The 26,217-nt window shown below is 31.6% G+C and overlaps 1 protein-coding gene across 7 annotated transcripts in view; it reads right to left on the bottom strand.

Annotated features, from left to right (window-relative positions):
* UBR3 (ubiquitin protein ligase E3 component n-recognin 3) overlaps positions 1-26,217 on the bottom strand; it is a 210,515-nt gene that overhangs the window by 40,955 nt on the left and 143,343 nt on the right. For all 7 annotated transcript variants that reach the window (XM_079135462.1, XM_079135466.1, XM_079135463.1 and 4 more), the window contains 3 exons: positions 20,361-20,446; positions 10,487-10,592; positions 2,212-2,315 (listed from right to left, as the gene is read on the bottom strand). In XM_079135462.1, the coding sequence (XP_078991588.1) occupies positions 2,212-2,315; positions 10,487-10,592; positions 20,361-20,446 (296 nt within the window). The remainder of the gene's footprint in view (positions 1-2,211; positions 2,316-10,486; positions 10,593-20,360; positions 20,447-26,217) is intronic.

Here is a 26,217-nt window from a genome sequence, read left to right as displayed (position 1 = left end):
CTATTTCTTGGGCAAACTGGGCAATGACTTTCACAACTAAGTACTAAATAAACATTTGCTTAATAAGCATGTCCACAAAAGGCACCATTTTTAAAAAATGATATTACTTTAAAACACACTAACAAAATTACAGATTTTACACAGTTGTTTTCCTGAATCTAGTCTATTAATTTAATCATTATTAAATTAAACAGATTAATTTTCTTGATACATTTTAGAACACAATTTTAAGATCTGTTTCTACTAAATTAAATTCTGTGGTTTCAATTGATTCAGTGCATTAAAACCCCTTTCACCATCAACTTCACTTTCTGTTGAAAACTAGTACCAACAGTTCCCTTGTGGCAATGATACAACAGCGACAACTCAGACACTCAAACAACAGGTCCTTCACTCTTAACTAAAATATTTTTCTCTTCAGATTAAATATTGATCATGAAAATTAAAAATCTTTCTGTATGTCAAGTGTCTTCCCTTTTAGTTTTTCACGTTTAGGTAATAACTAATAAGTACAGACATATTTAAAATAAAATGTTTAAATATCTTAAGATATAAAACAAAGTGACTTTATATTTCAAAATGTAATATGACTGGTATAATTAAAATAGCACAATTAGGAGTAAACCGGCATGACTACCAGACAACTGTTTCCGAAAACTAACCAAAGTGACACGAGGGGTCAGGGGTCAGGGGGAACACCTACAGAATTTGAAACTGATTTTGCAAGAATAATTACATTGAGGTTATCTGACAGGTTTAGATTTTAAAGTCTATAAACATAAATGATTAAATTCATAGACACAACCAAATCCAAAAAAAGTAATATGAAAAAATATCTGAATGTTAGTGGAAGGAAGAAATGGGGAGTGCTTGCTTACTGGGCCTTGCATATGATAGGCAAGCACTCTACCACTGAGTTACATCCCCAGTTCCTATGTGAATCTTAAATTTAAAAAATAATAACTAAAAATTCACAGAGCTATATAAATAAAATATTATGCTTGCTTACTGTTATAACTTAGATCTGGAAGGACTGGTTCCCAATGCAAAAATGTTCAGAAGTGGGGCTTTGAGAAGTGATTGGGTCACAAGTGCTCTGATCTCATTAGTGGATTAATCCATTGATGGACTAACCATCTGATGACATTAGTGGGAGGTGTGGAAACTTTAGGAGGTAGGGCCTAGTTGGAAGGAGGTATTTTTTGTGTGTCTCTCTCTTTCTCTGCATTCTAGCTGTCATAAAGTAAATAGTTTTGCTCTGTCATGTCTTCTGACATGATGTTCTGCCTCACTTCAGGCTTGAAGCAATGGGGCTGATGAACAGTAGACTGAAACCTTTGAAACCATGTGCCAAAATATGTCTTCCTTTAAGTTTTTTATGTCAGGTATTTTGGTCATAGCAACAAAAAGTTGAGTAATATGTTTCTTGAAGACATTTTACTCTTTAAGAATATTATAAAAATTTACATGAAATATCATAATTTGTCTATATTTAAAATAAATGATCACTTAATATCCTTAGGTAAGTGATTTTTATCAAATGATCAAATTTACATAAAAAGAATGTCTTCTCCAGGAAGAATGCTTTCACACATCCATAGATGTTCATTCTACTATAACTTATAATAGCAGAACAAAATACAAAAGACAATTACTTTTTCTAACACAGAAGGATATTAATTATCTGAGAGAATATTTAAAATGTCTTCAAGTGAAAACTATGAAGACTTAAGCAATAAACATTGCTAATATAATATTAATGCTATTAATACAATAATGTTATTACATTAGCACTAGCCTAAAATGACAGGACATCACATTTTTAATAGCTTTACAATTCCGATACATTGAACTATGGATATACATAGATAAGATGAGGCATTAAAACTGACAATGTGCTCTATTTTTCAAACTTGGGTTTATATTATCATTTCCATTTTTTTTAAAACAAAGGTTTTCAGAATACTTTCCCCATTCTTTACCTCTTATTGACAATACTGAAAACAAACTCAGAAGAAAAAAACTACCTTTATTTCATTGTCATCTTCTTACATATGATAATCACTTACTACTAATAATAAAAAAGTTCTTTATCACAAAAATTTGCAGCAGACTGAACCCTCTAATTGACCCTTTAGTCTCCAGAATAGTCATAAAAATATGGTATATAATAATGTATAGTATATAAGAATGTGAATTATAAAAACATACCTTTGTGTAAAGGTTGTGGCATCATTAAGATCTGGATAAGCAAAAGGGATGTTACATCATGATAAAGAATTGGAACCTCAGGCTGCTGTTCTTCATTTCCTAGCCTAAAAAAAAATGAATAATCATTTTAGATAGTATTGTATATCTTTTCTTTCTAATTCATTTTATATCCCACATATGTCTAAGAAACAGAAATAAAATCATTAAAGATAAGTGAGAAATCTTAAAAGATAGTTTTTTGCCTAAAAATATAATTTTTTAGACTCATAATTTCCTCTTCCTAATTTGAAAAAATTATATATACTTCACTAAATCTTACCAAAGTAAACAACTGGGATAGATTAACTTATGAGTCCTTCTGATCTCTTAAAATTATAGAAATTGAGTGAAGCATTAAATGAAATATAAGAGAATCAGTTTCAAGACAAATGGGGTAGCTCATAGCTACCCCATAGTCATAGCAATGACTGTGGAGAGCCATGATTTGAATCAAATTATGGCCTCTGACTCTCTCGTGGCTACTTTTTTGCTGGAAGCTGCCTGTACAAAAGTCAGGCATTATGGCTGAGTTGCTGTGGGGAGGTGGGAAGTGGGGATACTGCAAAGTCACGCAGCAGTTATCAGTTTTGGCCTTGGGTTCAGACACCAACTTCCAGTGATAGTGAATTCTGAGCAAAACAAGATGACCCCAATGAAACTGTCCAACAATTAACCTTTTGCTGATGAAACCTATATAATAAACATGCTGAGCTAACTCTGGTGTCAGTCTTCCCCCATCAGGTGTTGGCTGAACTACCTGGTCCCACCTTTTACTCTCTATGTATGTATGTTTGTCTTTCTTCATCTCCTATTATCCTTCATCAGGTATCTTCTGAATTAGAGGCTGTGGTTGAGTGATGAGAGGACCATGACAAATGACTATCACTAAGCAAAAAAGAAATAAATGCTCACATTCTAGAGAGGGACAGGGAGAATTCACAAGTCAAGTTGTATTGAAAAGGCCTGGTTAGTAAAAAGCTCTTAGTAAAAAGCTATTTCAACTTTATGACTAACATAAAATTCAAATAGAATTTTTAACATTTGCAAAGTTTCAAAAAAGATAATAACCAAAGCAAAACTTAAAATATACTATAAAAGGCAGTGTAGTAAACCTTATGAATGTGTAGTACCATGAAAAAAACATAGAATCTATTATAAAGTAGAGCTTATTCTAAAAGAATATTTAGGATACTTTCAGAATGTTACCTTTTCATTTTATTTATTTAGTTTTAATTTTTGTGATTCTGAAGATTGAACCCCGGGCTTCACATCTGTGAGGCAAGCGTTCTAACACTGATCTACACCCACAGCCCTAGAAGATTAAATTTTTTGATTATGGTTTAATTTTTAATATTAGAGAACAAAAGTAAATAGGAGTTTAGAGAACTGGCTAAGTTCTCAAACTATACTTCTTACTAGACATGGAATAAGCAAAATTGTTCAACTCTTTTAATAGGCTTCTTTATTCAATAAATATTTATTAATTATTTATTATGGACCAGGCACTGTACACATTGGTAAATAAGTCAATTCCTGCTGCTGTGAGAAAAACACCACAGCAGTTTTGCCAGGGGAAAACTCCTTTGAATTTCTCCATTTTCTACAAATCTCATTATTGTTTTTTGTTTGGTCATGGCAATTGCACCCAGAGGTGCTTTACCGCTGAGCTTTACCACTGAGCTATATTCCCAGCCCTTATTTTTTATTTTGAGTCAGGGTCTTGTTAAGTTGCTGAGGCTGACCCCAAACTTGTGATCCTCCTGCCTCATTCTCCCAAGACACTGGGATAACAGGCATGTTCCACTGCACCCAGCTTATAAATATCTCTTAATATAAGACTATGAATTCTACTACTATCCTGTCTCTCAAGCCTCTGTAGCTTCTCAATCTTCAAGACTGAAGTTCTTCAAATTTAAAAAAGGAAAGAAGGAAGGAAGGAAAAATATATTGGAGGGATACCATTTCTATTATTTTAATATGCCACAGAACCAGTTTTCCACATGCTCAACAATGATCTCCTAATTATAAAATTTAGTGAATATGTTAAATCCTTATCTTACTGACATATGACTTGACTCTGGATACAACTGAACACTCAGCTTTTATTACACACTGCTTTAAGTTCCCTTCTACATATCAGACTTCTCCATTTCAGTCTTCACAGGTTCTTCTTTCTCTGACCAACCTAGAGCCTTTCCCAAGGTTTTAATTCTGTCTTTTCACACTAATGGCTCTTCTTGAAAGACCTACTAGCCTAACCCATGATCTCAGTCATCAGATACACGTTGATGACTCCCAAGTCTGTATGTCTATTCATAACTCTCCTGAAATCTGTATCTGAATATTCATTATTTCCACTTGTATGTATATCCAACAGGCAGTTCAAACTCAACATATCTAAAAATGAACTCAGAATCTTTCCACTCTACTCCATATATATACTCCCAAACAGTCACAATTAATCTGTTCTCCCTTCTATAATTTTATAATATAAATGGTATCTTTCATCCTTCAGCACTCAGCACAATGCCTGAAACATGTATTCACACAATAAAAGTATACTGCATAAATAAGCTACAAATTTGGAGATATTCCAAACCTGTCTTCTCTCACCTGCCCCACATTTAACTGACGCTAAGTCCTAAAGAGTTTATCTTCACTCACTTTTGGATACCCTTATGGTCACTGCCTTCCAACTATTCAATCTCCTCCAAATTTACACTCTTCTAATTCTCTATATTGTTAGTATGTGGATAAAGCTTCCTCAGGAACTTTATCACCTTTACAATTATATCCCAATGTCAGGATTCAAAGAGTTAATAAAACTAGCAGAATAAGTGAACAAATGAAAAATTAATGGAAAGATAAGTGGATGAACAAATTAAAGGGTTGCAAAAGAAACTAAAACTAGACATCTAAGTGTGAAGACTAATGTGAATTATAGACTTTGGGTGGTTATCATGTATCAATGTAGGTTCATTAATTTTAACAAATGTACTACCCTGGTGATAGGTATTAATAATACAGTAGGCAATGCATGTGTGAGAGCTTAAGGGCATGTAAGAAATATCTATACCTTCCCTTTTAAATTTCACTCTGAACCTAAAACTACTTTTTAATAAAAAGTTGTGTTTCTTTTTGTTTCTTTCTCAAAGATTTTAGTCTTTTGAATCCAGAGTATAAAAATTATGTGTTTTACTCTTACCTTTACAAATACTAAGAAAAATTGGGAGGAATAGAGTAAATAGGAATAAATTTCCCACTTAAAAAAAACTCATTTATCATCAACATGATGAAATTAGAAGTTAAGGAAATAATTTTCATTAGGAACAATCAATAAAAGTATGCATGGAAAAACCTACATTATTAGACACAGAATTTTATGCTGGAAAAGTACTGAAGTGAAAAAACAGAAAAAAGAGATTTCAATTTAAAAATATGTAGATATGAAACACATGACATATTACAATTAACTAATACCTCAGTGTAATGAACTAATGAATCATAAAAGAGAGAATACATATGTGTATGTGGTGAGGGAGGGGTACAACCAGATTTTCAAGAAATTCCTCAGACCTCCTAATACTAGGAAAGGAAGCATAGAATAATAGTTAAAGCTTAGCCTCTGGAATCAGGAAGATTTAGATTCAAATCACAGTTCTATCCCTTAATAGCCATGTTCCCCAAAAGTACATGTGATTAACTTTTCTAAGCCTCATGTTCCTTATGTGTAAAAATGAGGATAAAAGAAGTATTTAATATATATAGTTACTGGTAACAATAAAGTTAAATATATAAAGTTAGATAAAGTTTTTTATATACATCCACATAATGTGGCATTAAGCATTAGGAAAAGGAAAGTACCTACGTCTGCACTTTAAACTTCTGATTCACCAACATTAAGCTTAGAAACTTTTTGTTTGGTGAATATCTTTTAGATTCAGGAATTCTAATCCTTTACATCTACACTATCTTTGCCCTTGAGTTTTTAAGGTCTAGCTAGAAAATTACTAGCTAACATCAATGAAAGTAATTTTCCTCACCATAACATGCAAAATACTCATAGCTTGCTAATTTTGTCTATAAACACACAAAGTTTTATTTTTGTTTTGAGGTGTAGCAGGATATATATATATATATAGCACATCTAAGTGTCTTCCCATAAGATACTCACTAATGATAAAAGGTAAAATAACTCTATAGGAGAAAACTTGGTGGATATCTCCTTAACTAAATAATCAGAGTTATTATCATAAGAGATAAATCAATAACATGTGCCTCCTCTTATGACATACAATAGGACTGGGGATATAGCTCAGTGGTAGAGCCCTTGCCTAGCCTGCTCAAGGTCCTGGGTTCAATCTCTGGTACAGTTAAAAAAAAAAAACACACATAACACATAAGTACCACAACATAAGTATGTGGTATTTTGCCCAAAGTGTATAATCTGAACCTAATCAGCAGGAGAAAAACAAATTAAAAGATATTCTACCAAATTAAATGGACTAAACTTTTTAAAAAGTGTCAACATCATGAAATACAAAGAAAAACGCAGGACCAATTTCAGTTTAAAGATACATGACAACAAATGCAAGCATGATCTTGAATTTTCTTTTGCTATATATTTTACTGAAACAACTGGCAAAATTTGAGTAGTATGGTAGGGGTCAATATTAATTATTTCCCATATGAAGTTCCATTTAACTCAGTATATTTTTAATGAAAATAAAGCTCTTTAGTATCATCTCTGGTGTAAATTCAATATCCAGATATGTATGTCTGGATTGGTTTTTTTTTTTTAACAAATGAGCACAAAATTATTTTCTCATCCACCACCCCCCACTTCTATTACACAAACATTGGCATAATCTACACATTTTTCTTCTCCTGGATTTATCTTTTATTATTGTATCTTAGTGGTAATCTTTCCATGTCACTAAACAAAAAGTGTCTTCACCCTCTTTTTTTTTATAATCTCCATTTTTATTTGATGTTTCCAAATATAAAAGTGTCAAGATTCTTACACCGATTATCTCAAATAAAACCATGCAGAGCAATTCAGTGTGTACAGAAGTCACTTCTCCCCTTCAGTTCTGCTGTTCTTTATACAATATTGTGATTGACAGGAAATTGGATCACGTGTGCTCAGATGGAAAAAATGTCATCTTTACAAAAACAACATCATGCAGGTTCGTTTCTACTTTGTCTGCAAGTCAATTTAAGTAACTGCTTATTTTCCATGAGGGACGTGGAACCCAAAAATTTGGTGCCAATTTTATTCCCCCACAAATAAGCACAAACAACAGTCTCAACACTCTGCAAACTTTGGAGGGTTGAGATGGGTAGACATTATTGATTATCTTTAGTAGATTCCACTATTTAACCTGGAAATGTTGGCTTTTCTCAAGTAAATTTCCTTGGGGCTTCCCTCTAATTTTGTTAAAGATCCAATTCCACAAGAACAGTGAAGAATTTTAAAAGTGACAACTGTAAGGTACTCTGAAGTATTATTCAAATTTTTGCTAGTTGCATAGACTAAAGACAGATGGTTTGCTAAATGGCACTGAAGAAAATCCTGACAGCACTACTTAGACCAAAATGTTTTTGATCAAAGAAAATTATACAACAATATTTACAGGCTAACTATTATGAGATGGTTGACATTAATACTGTGTGTGTGTGTGTGTGTGTGTGTGTGTGTGTGTGTGTGTTTGGCGGAGGGCGGGGGTGACCAGGTATTGAACCCAGGGATACTTGACCACTGAGACACATCCCCAGTCCTATTTTATATTTTATTTAGAGGCAGGGTCTCACTGAGTTGCTTAGCACCTCACTTTTGCTGAGGCTGACTTTAAACTTGGGATCCTCCTGCCTCAGCCTCCCAAGCTGCTGGGATTACAGGCATGTGCCACTGCGCCCAGCCAATGCAATACATTTTTTACGTGTCAAATACATAGTCCAAGAGTTTATAAAATAAGTTCATGCATTATTACCTCTAAGAATATCATGTACAAGATAACCTCCCCCAAGTACTCAAGACAGCATTTCAGTTAGAAGCAATCATATACAAAAACAATCCAGTTTGTCTGCTGTGTTAAGTATACAACTTAAACAAATTTCAGAGATTACTGAGAAAAAAATCTTAGTCCACTGGTGACTGGTACGAAGTGTCAATCTGAGGGATTTAAAATGTTTCCTTTTTTAAAAACACCCAGAATACATAACCTCTGTACAAAGAAAAATAAGAATTCTGGATGATCACATTTGATTATACTACATAATTTAGAATAAAGTGTCACTGGTTAAGTTTTTCTACCTTACTCTTTCTGTTGACAGCATTAATTTGTAACTAATGTTTATATTGTTACCCTTGTTTTCTTTCTTTTTTATTTTAAGATCTGTTTTAATGTTACTGTTATGGGAAGGCAAAGCAGTAGGACATTTGACAGCTATATGGAAAAATGAAATAAAACTGGGTCCAATACTACTTATACCACATGCCATAATAAATTTCAAATAGTCTAGAAACCTAAATGTAAAAGTTAAAACCATAGAAATACTACAAGAGAACATGGATAAATTGCTTTACAGTTAGAGAGTAGGAGAAGACATGTTCATGACTCAAAATTCAGAATGAATGAAAAAAAATATGACTATACTTTACAAATCTTCGCTTGACAAAAAAATTATAAAATAAATATGGTAAATATGGTAAAATATATTTGCAACTTCTAACACTAAGGGCTAATATCCACAATACATAAGGATTGTCTTATAAGTGAAAAGGTCAACAACCCAATGTTTAGAAATGGTCAAAAAAAATTAGAGACTTCACAAAAAAGAAATGCAAATAGTCAGGAATGGAAGAGTTTGAATTTACTTTAAAATCTAGTTTTAACTTTGGAAAACTATGATTTTATGTAATGAAAAATAAACAAATAAATAAAAAAGTCCTAAAATACTGAGGAAAAAGAATTGAAATAAATGAGCCTAACTATGAATCAAGTTGATGGCATAACCACTCAAGAAAAAAAACTTCAATTTAATTAAAAACATAGTATTTGGGCCATCTATTCCTAGTGATATATATTCTATATAAGTATAAAGAGAACTTCTGGCCAGTAGTAATACTGATATTTTAAAAAACTGTAGTTATACAAATCAATAATTATGTTAATATTGGGAACAAAGATTTTTAGAGTACAAGAAAAAAGATGCGAATAACCAAAAAGGAAATAAAACTAAAACCTTACAATCTTATGTTTGAATTACAAATACCAGTACAAACTCAAGATCTTTTTTCCTTTAAAAAATAATACATCTTAACTCTATCACTGAAATGGTCTATAAGTAATGATAACACAGTAGTTATAAACACCCCCTAGGACCCAAACTATAGTCTCATTTGCCATTATAGGAAACTACAAGGAGAAATAGCTGACTCCAGGTAAAAAGTGGAGTATGTTCAAAATGAGCACTTGCTATATCAGAGAGCAAGAATATTATCACTTCTTGGCCCATGCCAAAAATCCAACAGTCCACCAGATTCTCACTAACCTAAAAGAGAGCAATTTGAATTGAAAAGAATGAAATAGTGAGAAACATATTAACTATATAAAAATCCATGATGTCATAAAATAATTAACTACAACTTACTGATCATCACTGGAAGTCACCAGGGCATCAACTCATTACTTTGAAATTTTATAAAATGGGAAAGAATCAAGCATTCATTCTGCCAAACTATATTTCAGGGTCAACAAATAGTTGGTAAGATAACGTTCTTTATAGAAACAATCCAGCTAATAAATCAGAAGGAATAATTTTTTTTTTAATTACTATTTTGTGACAACCTAAGGAAGCCATGAATCATCAGAGATTGCTAAAACCATTAGGTGAAAGACTAATGGGGAATGTTTCATGGGAGGAATCTAAGGCTATTAGCCTACTTATCAATGCTGACATAAATAGAACAACCAACTATTATGATGTGCTTCCATTTGAATGTTTCATCTGCATAAAAACCAAAAGGATTCTTTAAAAATATTTTCTCACTTGAGAAAATTTTTTATGGAATTTTTAAGTAGAGCATAACTGTACAGTTTTCAATTTGTATTATGTATGTTTCATAAGGAAAATGTACAAAAAAATTCATGTTTTTCAATCTCATTTCCATATTTAAAAACTACCTTTTCAAAGGAGTTTTAAGTGATCTTAATCCTTCAATAATACTTACTGTGAATTCATATCTTCTACTAACTGGGTAAGCTTTTTCCAGGGATTATATTCAGAGTCAATGCTATAAAGTCGCATGTGCAAGGCTAGAACGTGGAACAGCTGATCTGAAAAAATTGAAGAAAATGTAAATAGAAAGTTCACATAATTCTTCCTGAACAAAAGTTTTAATTATTTCATAAAGAAATCTGACTCCTACCCTCATCATTACAGTTCTTCAAGTTCAAGTTCCAATTACTTTGCATTCTCTCTTTTATTTATTCATTTAGTAGAGCTGAGGCTTGAACCCAGGGCCTTGAACGTGCTAGGTAAGCACTCTGCCATTGAGCTACATTCCCCAACCCTTCACATTCTCTTTTAAGGTAAACTCCAAAATATGTATTCAAATGATTTCTACTAGACTCTAAACTGTCCTTATGGGTCAATCTTAACTTGGGAATTTTTTTTCCCCCTTATCTCCTGCTTTGCCTTGACTTTATGCTGCAACCTTGCCAATTTGTGCTCTGTTGTGGTTGCCTCCTAACCAAAACTTACTACTAACTTCAACTCCCTATCCTGGGTAAAATGAAACAACATCCTTATATTTCACTGTTAGATGAAGTTCTTCTTTGCCTAGTATTTTTCCCTAAATCTTGTTTAAATTTCTTCTACCTGAATTAAAGATAATCCACTAATCTTAGCTTTCAACAAAATTCTGCTCATGACATTTAAAAGAAAAATGTTTGTCTAATAATTTTAAATTATTCACAGAAAACATTCTAAGTTTTGATTTGTATCACATGTCCCTTTTTGTGATGTGACAAGCACTGGATTAAAAGATTCTGCTACAAATACTCAAAAATATTTATGAATCCAAAGTCAAAATCTGTAGAGTCAGATAACAATTTTAGACACATAAGTAAAATTAAATGTAAAAACTGGGAAAAAATTTAGCTGAATAAACCTATTGTCACTGATTTCCTAAATTAATCAAAACTACATCAGATTCATTTTCTCTGAGCAACAGACTTAGAAATCAAGAATTTTTATGATTAACTTATAAAAGAGCCATTAATATAACTCTGGTGTGTTGGTGGTGGTAATGTGTTTACTAGTTTGGGGAGGCTATGAAGACATGAGCTAGAATATAAGTAAAATACATGTTCTATTTTGTGGAGCAGAGAAGAAAAAATATTTCTGTCAAGTTTAGATCTAATCTCTCTATATCAAAAGAAAAAAGAACAAAGAAAAAAAAGGAATCAAATTATCTTATTCGGTTCACCTCCTAATTATGTCAATGTTATAATTTCTTCATTCTACTAATAGTAACACTAGCCAAGTTACTTATTACATGCCAAGCACTATAGTCACTTTACATCACTTCAATTAATGTTCACAAAAATTCTACTACGTGGGTAACATTATTATTAACCCATTTTTAAAAGAAGTAAGTTTCCCAGATTTCCAGTTTTTCCACCATAGCCTCCTGGTTCCATGGATGACACTGAGAACAGAACTTTTACTAAAGGAGTAACATGATGAGAGATACATTAGTGACTTTTATTTCAATTCAACTATTATAAGGGTTTTTATTTATAATTTTAAGAAAGCATTTAAAAGACTAAAAGTGTTTAAAAGACTAACGTCTTCTGGCAGAAAAATATTATCTCCAGTTGCAATGTGGGAAGTTTTGGATTTCCTTTACATAGGTGTTAAATGAGTCAAAGACCTATTTATTTATTTATTTACTTACTTACATATTATTGGTAATGGGTATTGAGTCCAGGAACACTTTACCACTGGGTTACATCCCCAGTCCTTTTTAATTTTGTATTTTGAGACAGGATCTCACTAAGGGTCTTGCTAAGTTGCTCATGTTGACCTTGAACTTGTGATCCTTCTGCCTCAGCCTCCCCAGTCACTGGAATTACAGGTTTGCAACACCATGCCAGGCCAAAGACCTCTTTTTACTATATCTTTTCAAGATGAAGGTTCTAATAACCTGCATTACATTGAAACGAAGACCAGCACAGAAATAATGTTGCAACCAGCCTATTTTTCTAGTCCCTTACCATGATTAAAGAATTCAGTGTCAGAAGGAAATTTTTTCATATTCTAATATTTCCTTATTCTACAGATGAAGAAATAGGCCCATAGAAAGTTACCTTGCCAGGTCATCCTAATTATTAGTGAAAAAAACAAAGAATACAATTCAAGATTTGCTACTTTCTAGTATTTATACCATCCAACTATTCCAAGGGTTTTGTTGTTTGTTTGTTGTTGTTTTTAAAGTACCAGGAATGGAACCACGGAGCACTTAAATCACTGAATCATTCCCAGCCATTTTTATACTTTATTTAGGGACCGGGTCTCACTAGGATGTTTAGGGCCTCGCTAAATAGCTAAGAGTGTCTTTGAACTTGTGATCCTCCTGCCTCAGCTCCCAAGACACTGGGATTACAGGCATGTACCACCATACCTGCCCTTCCTAGGAATTTTTACAATTAAAAGAAAAGTACAAAAAACAAAAAAACACGTATGCACACACACACACACACACATACACAAACTTTCTTTTCATGCCTGTGAAAATTGAGATTATAACATTGGGTCATGTTCTGAAGCTACATTTTATTATGAAAGTTTCTAGTACTGGCTATAACTAGAAATAAAGAATAACACATTTAATGAGGTATATCTACCTTTCTAAAATAACCCTGAAAAATTGCATATAACTTCTGTAGGAAAAAAGAGAATTGACCAAATAACCATTAGTACATTTCGCTATATTTATACAACATACTATTTTCAAATTTTAGTCTTATCAAGAAAAAATGAACTCTATTATTCATTTAGAAGTGAAAATACCTCTAATATCAAATATTGAAGACATAGGAGGATAACCTATAATTAAATGATCAAAAAGGTAAAACTAAAACAAAAAGCCAGAAAAAAATTATTAAGCATCAAATGTACCCATGACATTTAATTTAAAAAGTTGAAAAACAACCATATCTCAAAAGATATTAAAATTTTGAAAATACTAACAAAATGAATAGATAATTAACTCCTTTTATGGTATGATATACTTTAAAATTGTCAAGTTTTATTTATATTTCTAAAAGGGTTTGGAAGTGAGAAATATTATTAAAATAACTTAAAAGGTTTACTGTGATTTCGATCTATGTATAAAAAGCATCACTCTCTAGTAGAAGCCAGGAAGTCTGGTACAGATCATATGTCCTTAAACAAGTTACCTAAACTTGGTTTTATTAACTGTAGAATAGACAGAATATCACTCTTCTAGGCTGTTATATGGTAACAGTAGTTATAGCAATGCATACATTTACAGTACACAAATGCTTATATAAATGCATATGGTTTCTAAAAATAATTCTATATATAAAACAAACTTTAATTTACTTAATAAACTTTAGATTTTACTACTAAAATTACAGATTATGATATATTAGAAACATAGGGTTTCTGTATAAAACTACCACTCTACCAATAAATATTAACATGTATTCTTAACTCTTTTCTCCACTAAAATTTTGGTAGCCCTCTTCCCTGGTTCCTCCACTTCTTTCTCACTTAATGTGCTCTTCTTCCCCTACTAAGCCCTAAAGGGTAACCTTCTCCATAAGAAAAGAAGCCTTTCTTAGTTTTCTTCCTTCTCACTTGTACACACTACTTCACCCAAGTCCATGTGTTCTGTATCTACCTTTAAGTTATAATTCAAAAATCTCTATAGTATTTCAGATGTTCAACAGGCACCTCAAAATCAATACATTAAAAAGTAACCTGATTATATAACTTGGCCCAGCTACAATTTTTCTTTACTTTCATAATCCCTATTTGAGTTATGACACCATTTTCATTCTAACATCCACAGGAAAACTTGAATTATCTCCCACATCCATTTTCTATTAGTTCTGACTCCAATGATTCACTCTTTTCTGCTCTACTCCACCACTACATCATTAATCCCCTGGTTTTCATAACAGTGTTCACTATATACCTTTTGCTTTACTCTTTCCAAAACCTCTAAAAAGTTAGTCTATTAACATGATTTCACATTTGATTGGTGAACTACTAAAGGAATAGGTAAAGAAAACCCTTTGTGAGCTAGCCCCTCTCTTCTTCTTTAGTCGTATTTCTTAACCTTACTTCCTCCCTTTCCCTTTTTAAGTACTTCCCAAAGTGCCATGTTGTCTTGCTCTGTCTTTATAAGTTGCTCTCTCAGCCTAGAATAGCATTATCTTGTCCTCCAGGCAAACTCAATTCATCTTTCAAGATCTAGTTCATGTGTCCCTTTGCTCTTCTTTTCTGATACCTCAGATAAGTCTGATCATCCCTAGTTTTTATGCACTCTCTACACTTTGAGTAAGGAAAAATGGAGTAAGGATTTAAATTCAAGTACTTATTCTAAATCTCACCCACTATCTACTCCACACTATACTACTTCTCACCATTCTTTAAAAGGCAGGCTTGCCAAAGTTCTTCGCCTGTCACTAAAAGTGTTCAATCAGAGAATAACAAAAATAGTAGGTACAAGATGCCTAAACCATACAACATTTAAAATAGGTGACTTCTTAAGTAACTTATAGATCGAAGACTCTAATTCTATTTATCATAGAAAGTCTTTACTTTTTATTTATGCATTACTTGAAATGGAGAGAAAAAAATTAAAACACCCAAATCCTCTGAATTTATAAAATATATCAAAACAACCATAAAAAAGCAAGTCTTGCTGTATTCTATAGTACATGACTATAGATTATCTTGAGTGTAATTCTGAAAGTTACTAGAATATAACTCCTAATCTAGCTATTAAATGTTCATGCTGAATGCTAATGATACTAATTACCAGAGGGGAGCAAGGCAGGAAGCTCCATGTTTGCAAATTAACAAACAGCCATCATGAACATTGTTCAGGACACACCCCATTCAGCCTAAGGTGAGAAAACTGAAGCCAAAAATATTAAGTGACTTGCCTAAGCACCTGCTTATTAGCTCCAAGTCTGGAATTGCTTTTTCCACTACACATATCTTTCACATTGGCCTAAAGTCATTATGCTATTCAAGTAACTTGCTCTACAGAACAGAAAACATTTCAAACAACACAAAATCAGCTTTTAACAATCAGCTGAAAGACCACCAACCTCAAGGAGCAATTTCTACATTTTTGCATTAATTTACGCATTTTGACCATTATAATAATTTGATGGCCAGATTTTCCTTCTTTTATATGGTAATGAAAATGAAAAAGAACAAAGTTATAATTCAATCTATTTGTAGAATTCATAAGTTTTACATTTGAAAAAGACTTATTTTGAATTTTTTTTTTTTTGGGGTGCTGGGGATCGAACCCAGGGCCTTGTGCTTACAAGGCAAGCACTCTACCGACTGAGCTATCTCCCCAGCCCCTATTTTGAATTTTTATGTCAAAATTTTTGTACCAACTATTAAAGAATAAGACCAGACTACTTAAGAATAATTTTGTGAAAACACATCATCATTTATTCAATATTTTTATGCAGTCTTTCTAAAGGGAGAAATTAATGTCAGAATAATGTTCTATAATTCTAAATTCACCAAAAATTCATTCTTGGTGTAACTAAAACTATTTTAAGTTGTCCGCACACATCTATATTGAGTTGTTTTCTATAAATAATATACACAAGTAGAAATTATTCACTATGGTGAATGTATTCTTTCTTGATAAGGTCATAAATCACAGCAAAATTAAGTCAGCCAGAACTTCCCAAATGAAAGTGTCAAAACAAGAGTTTACTTTAGCCTCTCTAAGGTTAAGGGATTTTCCTGTTTTTAATTTTTAGTTTTTAGTTTGTTTTGTTTCTGTTGTTTGGCTTTTTACAGTTACCTTTTTGCAGTGATTGGGATTGAACCCAGGGCCTTGAAAACACTAAGCAAGAGGTCTATCAATGAGCCACATCCCCAGTCCTCAAGTTTAACTTTTAATCTCTATATGAAATAATTGAATCCATTTGAAATGTGAACTTTGACTATAGTAATAAACAGAAAGTCTCAGACCTAAACATATGGAAAGATGTTGTTCTACCAAAATGTAAATATTTTTTATGTTATACTCTAAATTTAATAACTTATCAAATAATACCTGTTGATAGTTTCAACAATTTCTTCTTGAGAAATACACTAAGAATATCATGGCAAAAAAGTTGTTGAAAGCCTGTGAACTTCACTAGAATCTACAGAGTTTCATATCTACTTTCTAATTACTTGAATGAAGAAATAAACAGAGTAACTTAATGAAACTTTTTTTTTTTTTTTCCCTTTTCTTTTTCCTTCTCTGTGTGTGTGTGAGGGATTGAACCCAGGGAAACTAAACCACAGTGCCATATCCCCAGCCTTCTTTATTTTTCAGTTTGAGACAGGTTCTTGTTAAGTTACTGAAGCTGGCTTTGAACTTGCAATCCTTCTTCCTCAGCCTCCTGAGCTGCTGGGATTGCAGGTGTGTGCCACCGTCCCCAGCAAAAATATTTTTATTAATAAAAAGCTATGCTTTCAATATTTACAGCTGCTTGGTCTTACATCTGTTGCTAGCCAAGTTGATAGTACTTATCATTATATATACCAACTTGTTAACAGAAACACTGAAATCTCATTTATCTTTCAATAATGTTAGAATACCATACCTACCAAAAGCTTCACTGACTCCACCAGCTAGATATAATCCCAAATCTTTAAATATCCTAGAACTTTATCCATAGCCTCATTAGAACTTAACACTTTCTATCTTACACAAATGATCTACAACCAATCCCATCTGCTGGATACAAGGTCCTAAATGCCTGACATTCCCTGTTGAATAAGGAGAACTAGAGCTCTGACCCAGTAATTAGGAGCAGTGCCCTGTGGAAGCTGATGCAGATGGCTCACAGCAGGATCCTAGAGAACCAGTAAGCAAACTGGTGAGGAATAAAGGAGAACTAATGGGTGTCCAAAGGACTCAGAACTCAAGAAAGAACACTTAAGAGTAGGGAATATGTCTTACATAACTGAATTTAGAGTCAGAAGAGCTGGGTTCAAGTGCAAGCTCTGACATTTTCCAGCTGTGTGAGACTTGGCAAGGCAATCACTCTGAACTTCAGATTCCTTTTCTATGAAAAAGAGATAACACCTATTTCACATTGTCATTCTAAAGATTAAATAATTTATGTGAAAGCACTTTACAAATTTTAAAACTTCAAGTAAGGTATTATTAAAATACCATAGTATGCTACTGTGTGAACTAATTTTGCTCATTTTTTTAATTGTGGAAAATCTCCCAAACATAACCTTACCTCAACTATTTAAAAATTTGTTTAAAGGTGTAAGTGTTGAATGGGTTGTTCTACTTTTATTTGATTCTTCAGTATGAATGATGCAAGTAATATTTTCTGGTTTAAGTACTCTAGCAATATCAATCTTCTCTAAGCTCCTAATGCCCCCTGACCGCTGTTTCTATGTGTGTGTGTGTGTGTAAGCACGTGCATGCCTCCAAAATTTCATACCATGCATTGCTCAATCCTTTACAGACAAAATTTATTAAAAGTTTTCCTGAGTAGAGAAACTTCAATTTTACCAAGAAGTTGTGATGAAACGATATCTAAGAGTAGTATTATTATTTTATTTTTATATTTTGTAGTGTTCTTAAAATGATAAACAGTCATTTTTATCATTTGCTTAATTAATGAAGCTCTTACTCTCTGAAAAGATACTATTAAAAAAAACTACACTTTAAAAATGAGGTAATTAAAAGGTAGTAAAGAGCAATGAATGGGAAAAGGAAAATACTGACAAATGAGAATTCCCTAGAAAAAGGACAGAAATCTTGCTTAACAATATTATTGAAATTCCACTGGAAGATGGGGGAAGGGGGAAGATATATACTCTGAGATTCTAACACCAATTTAATTCCTCATGCTCAATTTAAATTAGATTTGAATTAGATTTGAGCACATAACAAATACACTGAGTTTACATATTTGTAAAATAGTGAAGTTTTATACAATATACCATACCATATATTCTATAGAAATGTCTTAGAAGAGCAGTTTTCATAAATATTAGCATAAATAACATTAAGCAACTGAATAATAAATCATATGAAAACTAAAAACAATATTAATTTATATTTAGGATGAACTAAATCATGACCTCTTCTATATTGGCACATTATAATCTCTTATTCACTAAAGAGGAAAACAAAGTAACAAAAGTTTGGAACTAGCAATTTAACACTTTAAATTAAAATTGAATCTGGTCACTGAAGTGGATGCCACTAGAATTTTATTACTATTTTCAAAATTCTGTATAAATTCATCATTTACAAGTCTCTGAATAAATATAAGTACTTCAGAGGAAAAAAATGAAGTCAATATCTTTTAAACATAAAACTGAAATCCCTTTACTAACTACTTTCTAATACAAGTTTCTAGACTATTATCAGTCAATCCCAAACATCAATTAAGAATAAATTAACAAGAAAAATTAATTTATTTAATTAAATGACAGTACCTACCAATTCTAATAGATCTAAAACTGCTTCATATCAACAATTTTCCCTCTAAGACATATTACAGAAGTACAGAGTATAAATAGGATATAGATACATACTTCAAGGGGTCAATATATACCAAATACTCATTTAAAAAATAACTTCCAAAAGCTTAAGTTCAAGGAATCAGTGCTAATCCAAACCAAAATATCAAAACCTATTACAACTTGAGAATTTTAAGATTAACTTGGTTGAAATTTCATGTCTGTATTTTAGGTTAGAAATTTTAAGTTACTTTTGGTCAATTCATTGCTTTGAAATTGGTCCAAAATTACATATACTTTTAAAAAAATGTATATGTTGCTAAAAAGTCAGTATGAACTGATAATTTTAATAATTATTATTTTAGTATTTGAGAAAATATATTTGTTTTTCAAAATGCATTATGTATTTTAAAAAGTTTTATTTCCTATACTCATCACACTGGACAATATTTCAACTCCAGTAATTTGGAACCAAAAATTACTGTGACATAAAAAAATCCCTATTATTCACATTAATTCTCTAAACAATGAGTAACCCATACTAATAGCATAAGAAAACATGCTCATGAAAAACCCACTGTTACAAACTATACTTCTCTCTATACTTTCACTAACAGTGCTGAAGAATCATTCTCATTTTAAAACATAAAATACATACACAATTAAAACAAACATCTAAAATTCTGGTATGATTTATATCCACAATTTTGATATGTTTTAATATATACTTCAAAATACAACAAAAGTATCTTCATTATTAAGAGCAACAATATAATAGGAATCTGTAGGCAACATAAATCCTCTTCATAAAAATATCTTCTTAAATCAACTCAATGTAAAATTTCTTTAAAAGAATTTAAGTTTGAGAATAACTTTTATACCTAAGAAAAATACATTTTTAAAATTTTGACCAATGTAAATCTGATCAACTGTACAATCTTATTAAAGAAAGAGCCAAATATTCATGATTCTTTTAAGTACAGGATTAATTATTTTTAATGCAATTTTATGCCTCATAGGTATAATTTTTCCATATTTTTATTGGTGCATTATAATTATACATAATGATGGAATTCACTGTTACTTATTTATACATGCACATGATATAACAACGTAATTTGGCCAATATCATTTCCCAGCATTGCAAATAATACTCAGTATTTCCCTTTTCCTCTGCTTCTCAGGATTATTTATAATTGTTAACAAAATTGATCACATCTATCATAAACAGAATTAGAAAATACACCAAAAGACCACTTTGACCATATGTGCTTATAAAAATGATGTAAACAGAAATTTTAAAAAATTTAACATTGTTTAATACTTACTTAAACAAGACCTCTTGCCAGCTGTGCTTGCACCCCCTGAACATAAATTGCCTCCTCGATGAATCAATTCAAGTTCCAAATTGGTTCTATAAGTAAAGCATTAAAATATATTTCCATGATTAGGCTGAAAAGATCCTTTTTAATCTGCTTTATTGACATGTCTGAATCAACCTAAATAATAACGTTCTTCAACTTTATTATCTGCAAAAGCACAGTTTATGCAGTATCAGTAATAATCATATTTTATCTGATAGTCAGAAATAAAAAGGAAACAACTTATCCATCCTTACTTATATGTTCATATTTATACCTGCAAAAAAATTTCCCACATCACCATGTTATTGTTGCAAAGTCCCAACTGTTGGCAAATACTAAAAACTAGGACTTAAGGCGGGGGTAGGGGACCTGCAACATATTTCATAAACCTACATATGAATCTGACGAAAGAAATTGTACTCCAACAGTCAGTCACTGGGTAGGTAGTTACTGTCATACAAAACACAAGGACATACCAATTTTTCTATCAGAGAAATGGTTATCACTCATTGGAATTTAGATGGTATCTGGAAATCAATATTAAGAAAGAAATCACTAGTATCTAAGTGAGTATGAATAACACATAATTAATTGCAGTCTCTTTTATGAACTTCTATAAATACAGTTTTATTAAAATACACTGTGTAACTATTGGCATTGTTAAACACAAGTATTGCTCATAAAGATCTGTAATTAAAAGCTACTCAGCAATTATTAGCTTATAGAATAGTAATAATTAGTAAATTGACATTTCAAAAATTAAACTATATAGAACCTAAAGATTTATTCAAAATCAGTAACAGAAAAAAAAATTATGCCAAAATAACAAATAAAATTCTAAGTTATAAAATAAATGGTGTTTTATTTCAACAATATTTAGGAACTTATATACACCTTTATTTTCTGTGACTAAAACTGAATTAACTAGTTTATATCCAAGATATGCATTTGACACTAACAGTAAGATATCTCCCCACCTTTAAAAGGGGAGATGGGGGCAAAGTTTCAAGATTATTTTTTGCAAGTGAATTCAAGAAAGATTATATCCTATTTTATTTAAAACAAAACATTTTAAACTGGTTTTGGTTGTATTGTGAACACAATGTTTTGGAATGATATTTTCATATATTTATTTATAAATGCAAATTGTTAAAAATATTAACATTCCTAAATCTGTACATTTGCCACCCATTTCTAAAGGAATGCTTTAATCCTTCTACTCAGGGTGAGGGGAAAGCAATTTAACATTGATAATGTTCCTGCTCAGAGCTCCATCTGGTTGTTGCTGATAAGGGCATCTGTGTGACAAGGGAATTTTCCACCCTTCAGGCGATTTGCATTGCTCACTGAACTTCTAAAAACCTACCAGCAAGGAAGCAGGGACAAGGATTTCATATTAGTGGACAGAAAGCGAGCGGAGACCAGCATGTGATCCTTCATCAAGGGAATATAAATGAGATCAATACATTTTGTTTTCACAAATCTTCTGTTGCCTAATCTGTAGAAAAAAATTAATGGCTATATTCTCTTATAAAAACTAAGATTTCCTAGATAGTATTTTTTAAAGTGCTAACCAAAAACATGAACAATTCTCACAAATGAATGTCAAAACCAGAATGTCAAATTTTTTCAGCATATTTGCAAAAATACTAACATATAAATACAAAAACAATTGTTTATTCAATCACCAAATATGAAACTTTAAAGGATGATAAGCATGTTATTAGGAATTTTATTTTAAAGGACACCTGAAATAAAACTACTAAATCTAATTTACTGAAATAAATTATGGTTGGAAGAACTCCTGTACAACATTTCTTTCATATTAAGAAACAAAAACGATCTAGCCAAGGGTTAATATGTAATAATATCTGGGTTTTTTAAAAAGCAATTCCAGAGGCCCTATCAACTTTTCCTTACTTCATTTACATAAAAATTGGTCCTTTAAGACCTGCTAGAGTGAAAAACACACAAATAGGTCCTGTGTCCCCTGTCTATCACTCCTCCTGGTTGAAAGTCACAACACAGCATTCTGTTTCTCCTTTCTGAATAGATGATGCACAAATAAAGATATGCTGAAAGGAGTTTTCTATCCCTTTTGTTCTTGGAGAAGTCAATTCTATTTTGTATATTTTCTAACTCAAATATATTCAAAACAGCTTGCAAGAAAAAAAGAAGAGAAAATCTCTGCATTTGGAAGAATAAGACTGCTAAGAGTCCATCACAGTGACAACCTACATATATACCCTATATCCACATTAAAAACCCTCTAACTGCACTCAGTTTCTTTTTGCATGACCATAGTCTTTCATCTCTCTACCACCCTTCAGTACAAGCTGTTATTTTATAAAATTTGAAAGTAATAATGATAAGAATAATGTACACACACACGTTTAAACCCACATTGGTCTAGTGGGAAGGGCAAGGGTTCGGAAAAAGATCTGGATTCAAGGCCTGAATCTACCACTTTATTGGTTGAGGGACTAGAACCTTCACCCACAGCACAGCCTACATTATTTAAGTGTTGTGACTCAAGTTTTAGCTATTTCAGGAAGCCTTTCTGAGACAGGAAGGAAGCACTTCCATATACTTTGAATTTCAGTTTACTTATCTTCCCTTTTCAAATTCTACAGCATTTCTCTATATGACCTCTTTTTTAAAAACACATTGAACTCTGCTTCATATAGAATATTGTTTATTAGTTTTGTCTCTAAATTGCAAATTCTTGGAGAACAAGGACCACTTATACACAGCTTCTAAACCCCAAATGGTATGTAGTAAAGTGCTTAAAAATATTTGGCATTACCCTATGTATGTGTATGATCACATAAAAGGTATGACTATTTTGTATACAACCAGAGAAACAATAGTTGTACCCCATTTGTGTACACAGAATCAAAATTTTTAAAAAATTAAAATTTTGTGGGACTAACAACTTCATTGTTTTGATCTGCATCCAATTAAAAGATTTTCTTTAGTCCTTGTAGTTAATTATCTTTCTCTTGCTGATTTTTATATTCCTTAAATCCAGCAGTGACCACCTACCACAACAGCAAAAAAAAAAAAAAAAAAGAGTGTTTCAGGGAAACAAAAGTTATGTTTAAAAGGGTTTAAAAATGTTTAAATATTGGGGCTGGGGTTGTAGCTAAGTGATAGAGCACTTGCCTGGCACATGTAAGGCACTGGGTTTGATTCTCAGCATCACATAAAAATAACTAAAAATAAAACAATGGTATTGTTGTACATCTACAACCAAAAAAAAAAAAAAAAAAAGTTTTTAAATGTTTAAGTTCTGAGTACTTTATCCACTTATGATTTAAAGATGTCTGTCCACCTACATCTCAGATACTCATGTTTCATCTTTCCATTTCCATTTATCTAACAATTTACAGGTCAAGTGCACCTCACCAATATCTCTAAGATCTATATAATCTGGATCCAAAAATCCTTGAAAAAGTCAATTCCTAAAATTCATGTCATTCATTGTTTCAATAACAAAATTATGAACTGGTATTAAAACAATCCATCTGAATGATTAAAATTTGCAACAGAATGGAAATTTTGGAAATACATTAAAACTTGAATAAAGTGATCTTGATTAATTTTTAAATGAAAAGATATTCTAACAATTTCTTCTCTCTTGTATTCAGAAAATCCTCCAAAGTTTTACTATGCAAATAAAATGAAAAACAAATTCATACTTCTTTCAAAAGAAAACTCAATTATTCAAATAAACAGTTTTCCAGGCTAGCTACGAAATATTGGTTTTAAACATCAAAAATTTAACTTCCTGAAGAGCAAACAAAATTATTTACTCAACTGAGAGAAACTCACCTCTGAGAAACTAAGACTGTATTTCATTAAAATTACCAATGCCAAATACAAGTAAATTTGCAAATTCTCATGGATTGTACATTTAGGAATTGTTACATTTAGGGCTGGGTTTGTAGCTCAGTGGTAGGATACTTGTTTAGCACACACAAGGCCCTGGGTTCAATCCCTAACACCACCACCAAAAAGATAAAAAATAAAAATAAAATAAAATAAAAGAAGGCATTTAAAAAACAAAAGAATTGTTACATTTAATTTAAAAGTTAAATTTATTACTAAATATTTTACTTAAATATTTAAGTGCTATTAAATATTATAATGCCCACTTTTTATGAATAAATATTTCTATAATCTTAAGTATAAAGTGAGTTATATGTTAGACATGAGATAATTATAAAGATCTAGTATTCTATCTTGAGAAAGTTACGTCCTATTCAAATAAGTTACAACATACTTTTTTCCTTCAATTCATATTTTGTTAATCTTGAGTCAATTTTGAGTCAATTTGTTTTTTGTTTATTTTCTTTGTAATAACTAAGTAAAACTTAGGGCATTCACCCTTACTATGCAATGTCTTGGGTAACTTCAACCAAAGGATAATCATATTGTATATTTTCACACTCAGAATTATTATCTTGCTGCTTCAGAGTATATCATTAGGAACCAGAGAACAATGAGGGAATAACATATTTTCTGTTTGTTTACCTATACTCTTAGTAAAGCATTTGACAATTATCCCTGCTTCTCTGTAAAACAGAAAAGCCAAAATGTGTTGATCCGATCTCACATTATCATTGCAAGCTTTATTCTATACACTATTAATATATTTAAAGCAAGAAACAAGGATCTAAAATTTCAACTAAATTATGTCTAAACCAAATTATTTATCATACTATAGGAATACTGCATATATAGATCATTCTCATTCAATCAGAGTTTTCTTATAAGGCCAACTCTAACAAAATCAAAGGTAAGTACATAAATATATGAATGAAATAAATGTGGATATATATATATATATATATATATACAGAGAGAGAGAGAGAGAGAGAGGTATATTATATAAAAATATATAAAGCATAAAACCAGTCTACCTTCAACCCAATCTTCAGTGTTACAATATTATACAAAAGCTTTATATAATTCTGGAATCTTAGTAAAGTTAAATTATATTTAGTTTAGCATTCAAATATTTTATTGCAAGTATGCAATAATTGGTAATTCCAGAAAGAATATATTTACTATTATACTTTCCCCCAAAGTATTCTAGATAAACACTTGTCTAGGAATATGCAGACTAGAAAATTACTTTCTAATTCATTAGATCCTTTTATATCAATCCTTGTCCAGCATTTGCATTCACAGATCAAAATCGAACTAATGCTCCTTATTTTGATGTCTAACTTGCTTGCTGCAATTTTTTTCAAGTTTAGTCCCATTTCCCCTGGGTTCTAAAGGCTATATGTGGTTTATTTACTCTTTTTTTATCCTCTGCTCTAAGAGTAAATCAGAAAGAATGGCCATGATGCACTGCATGCATAACACCACGTATAAAAGCTGAATATAAGAGAGGGAAAAAGAGGAGAGTAATTGAAAAACACTAAACTTGACTCAAGGGATCAGAGTTTTAGTCCTACTCTGCCACTAAACCACTACATGCCTTCAAGTCACATGATCTCCTGAATCTTACCTAGTATAACCCTGCTTGGACAAAATACGAAGTATGATTCCAGAGATATCCAGGGGTCTATAAGAATGTGTTTACAAGTTCCTAACTTTGTCCACTTCTCCCTCACTTACTTGTTTTATGGTTCTTCATTTTAGATCAAATAATCTCACTAAAATTCTTGTGTAGATCTATTCCCTAGGTGCTAAACACTATTCAGTGAATTAGATTAATCCTTCCTCATCTGAAAGATTAGAAACACATATTTCTAACTGCTTTCTTGAGCTCCTACTCACTGTGGATAGAGGGTCAGGACACGCCTGA

The sequence above is a fragment of the Sciurus vulgaris genome, assembly GCF_902686455.1.
Source record: "Sciurus vulgaris genome assembly, chromosome: 3".
Lineage (NCBI taxonomy): Eukaryota > Metazoa > Chordata > Mammalia > Rodentia > Sciuridae > Sciurus > Sciurus vulgaris.
Note: the sequence above shows the minus strand (reverse complement) of the source record. Positions and strands in the feature narration are given on the sequence as shown.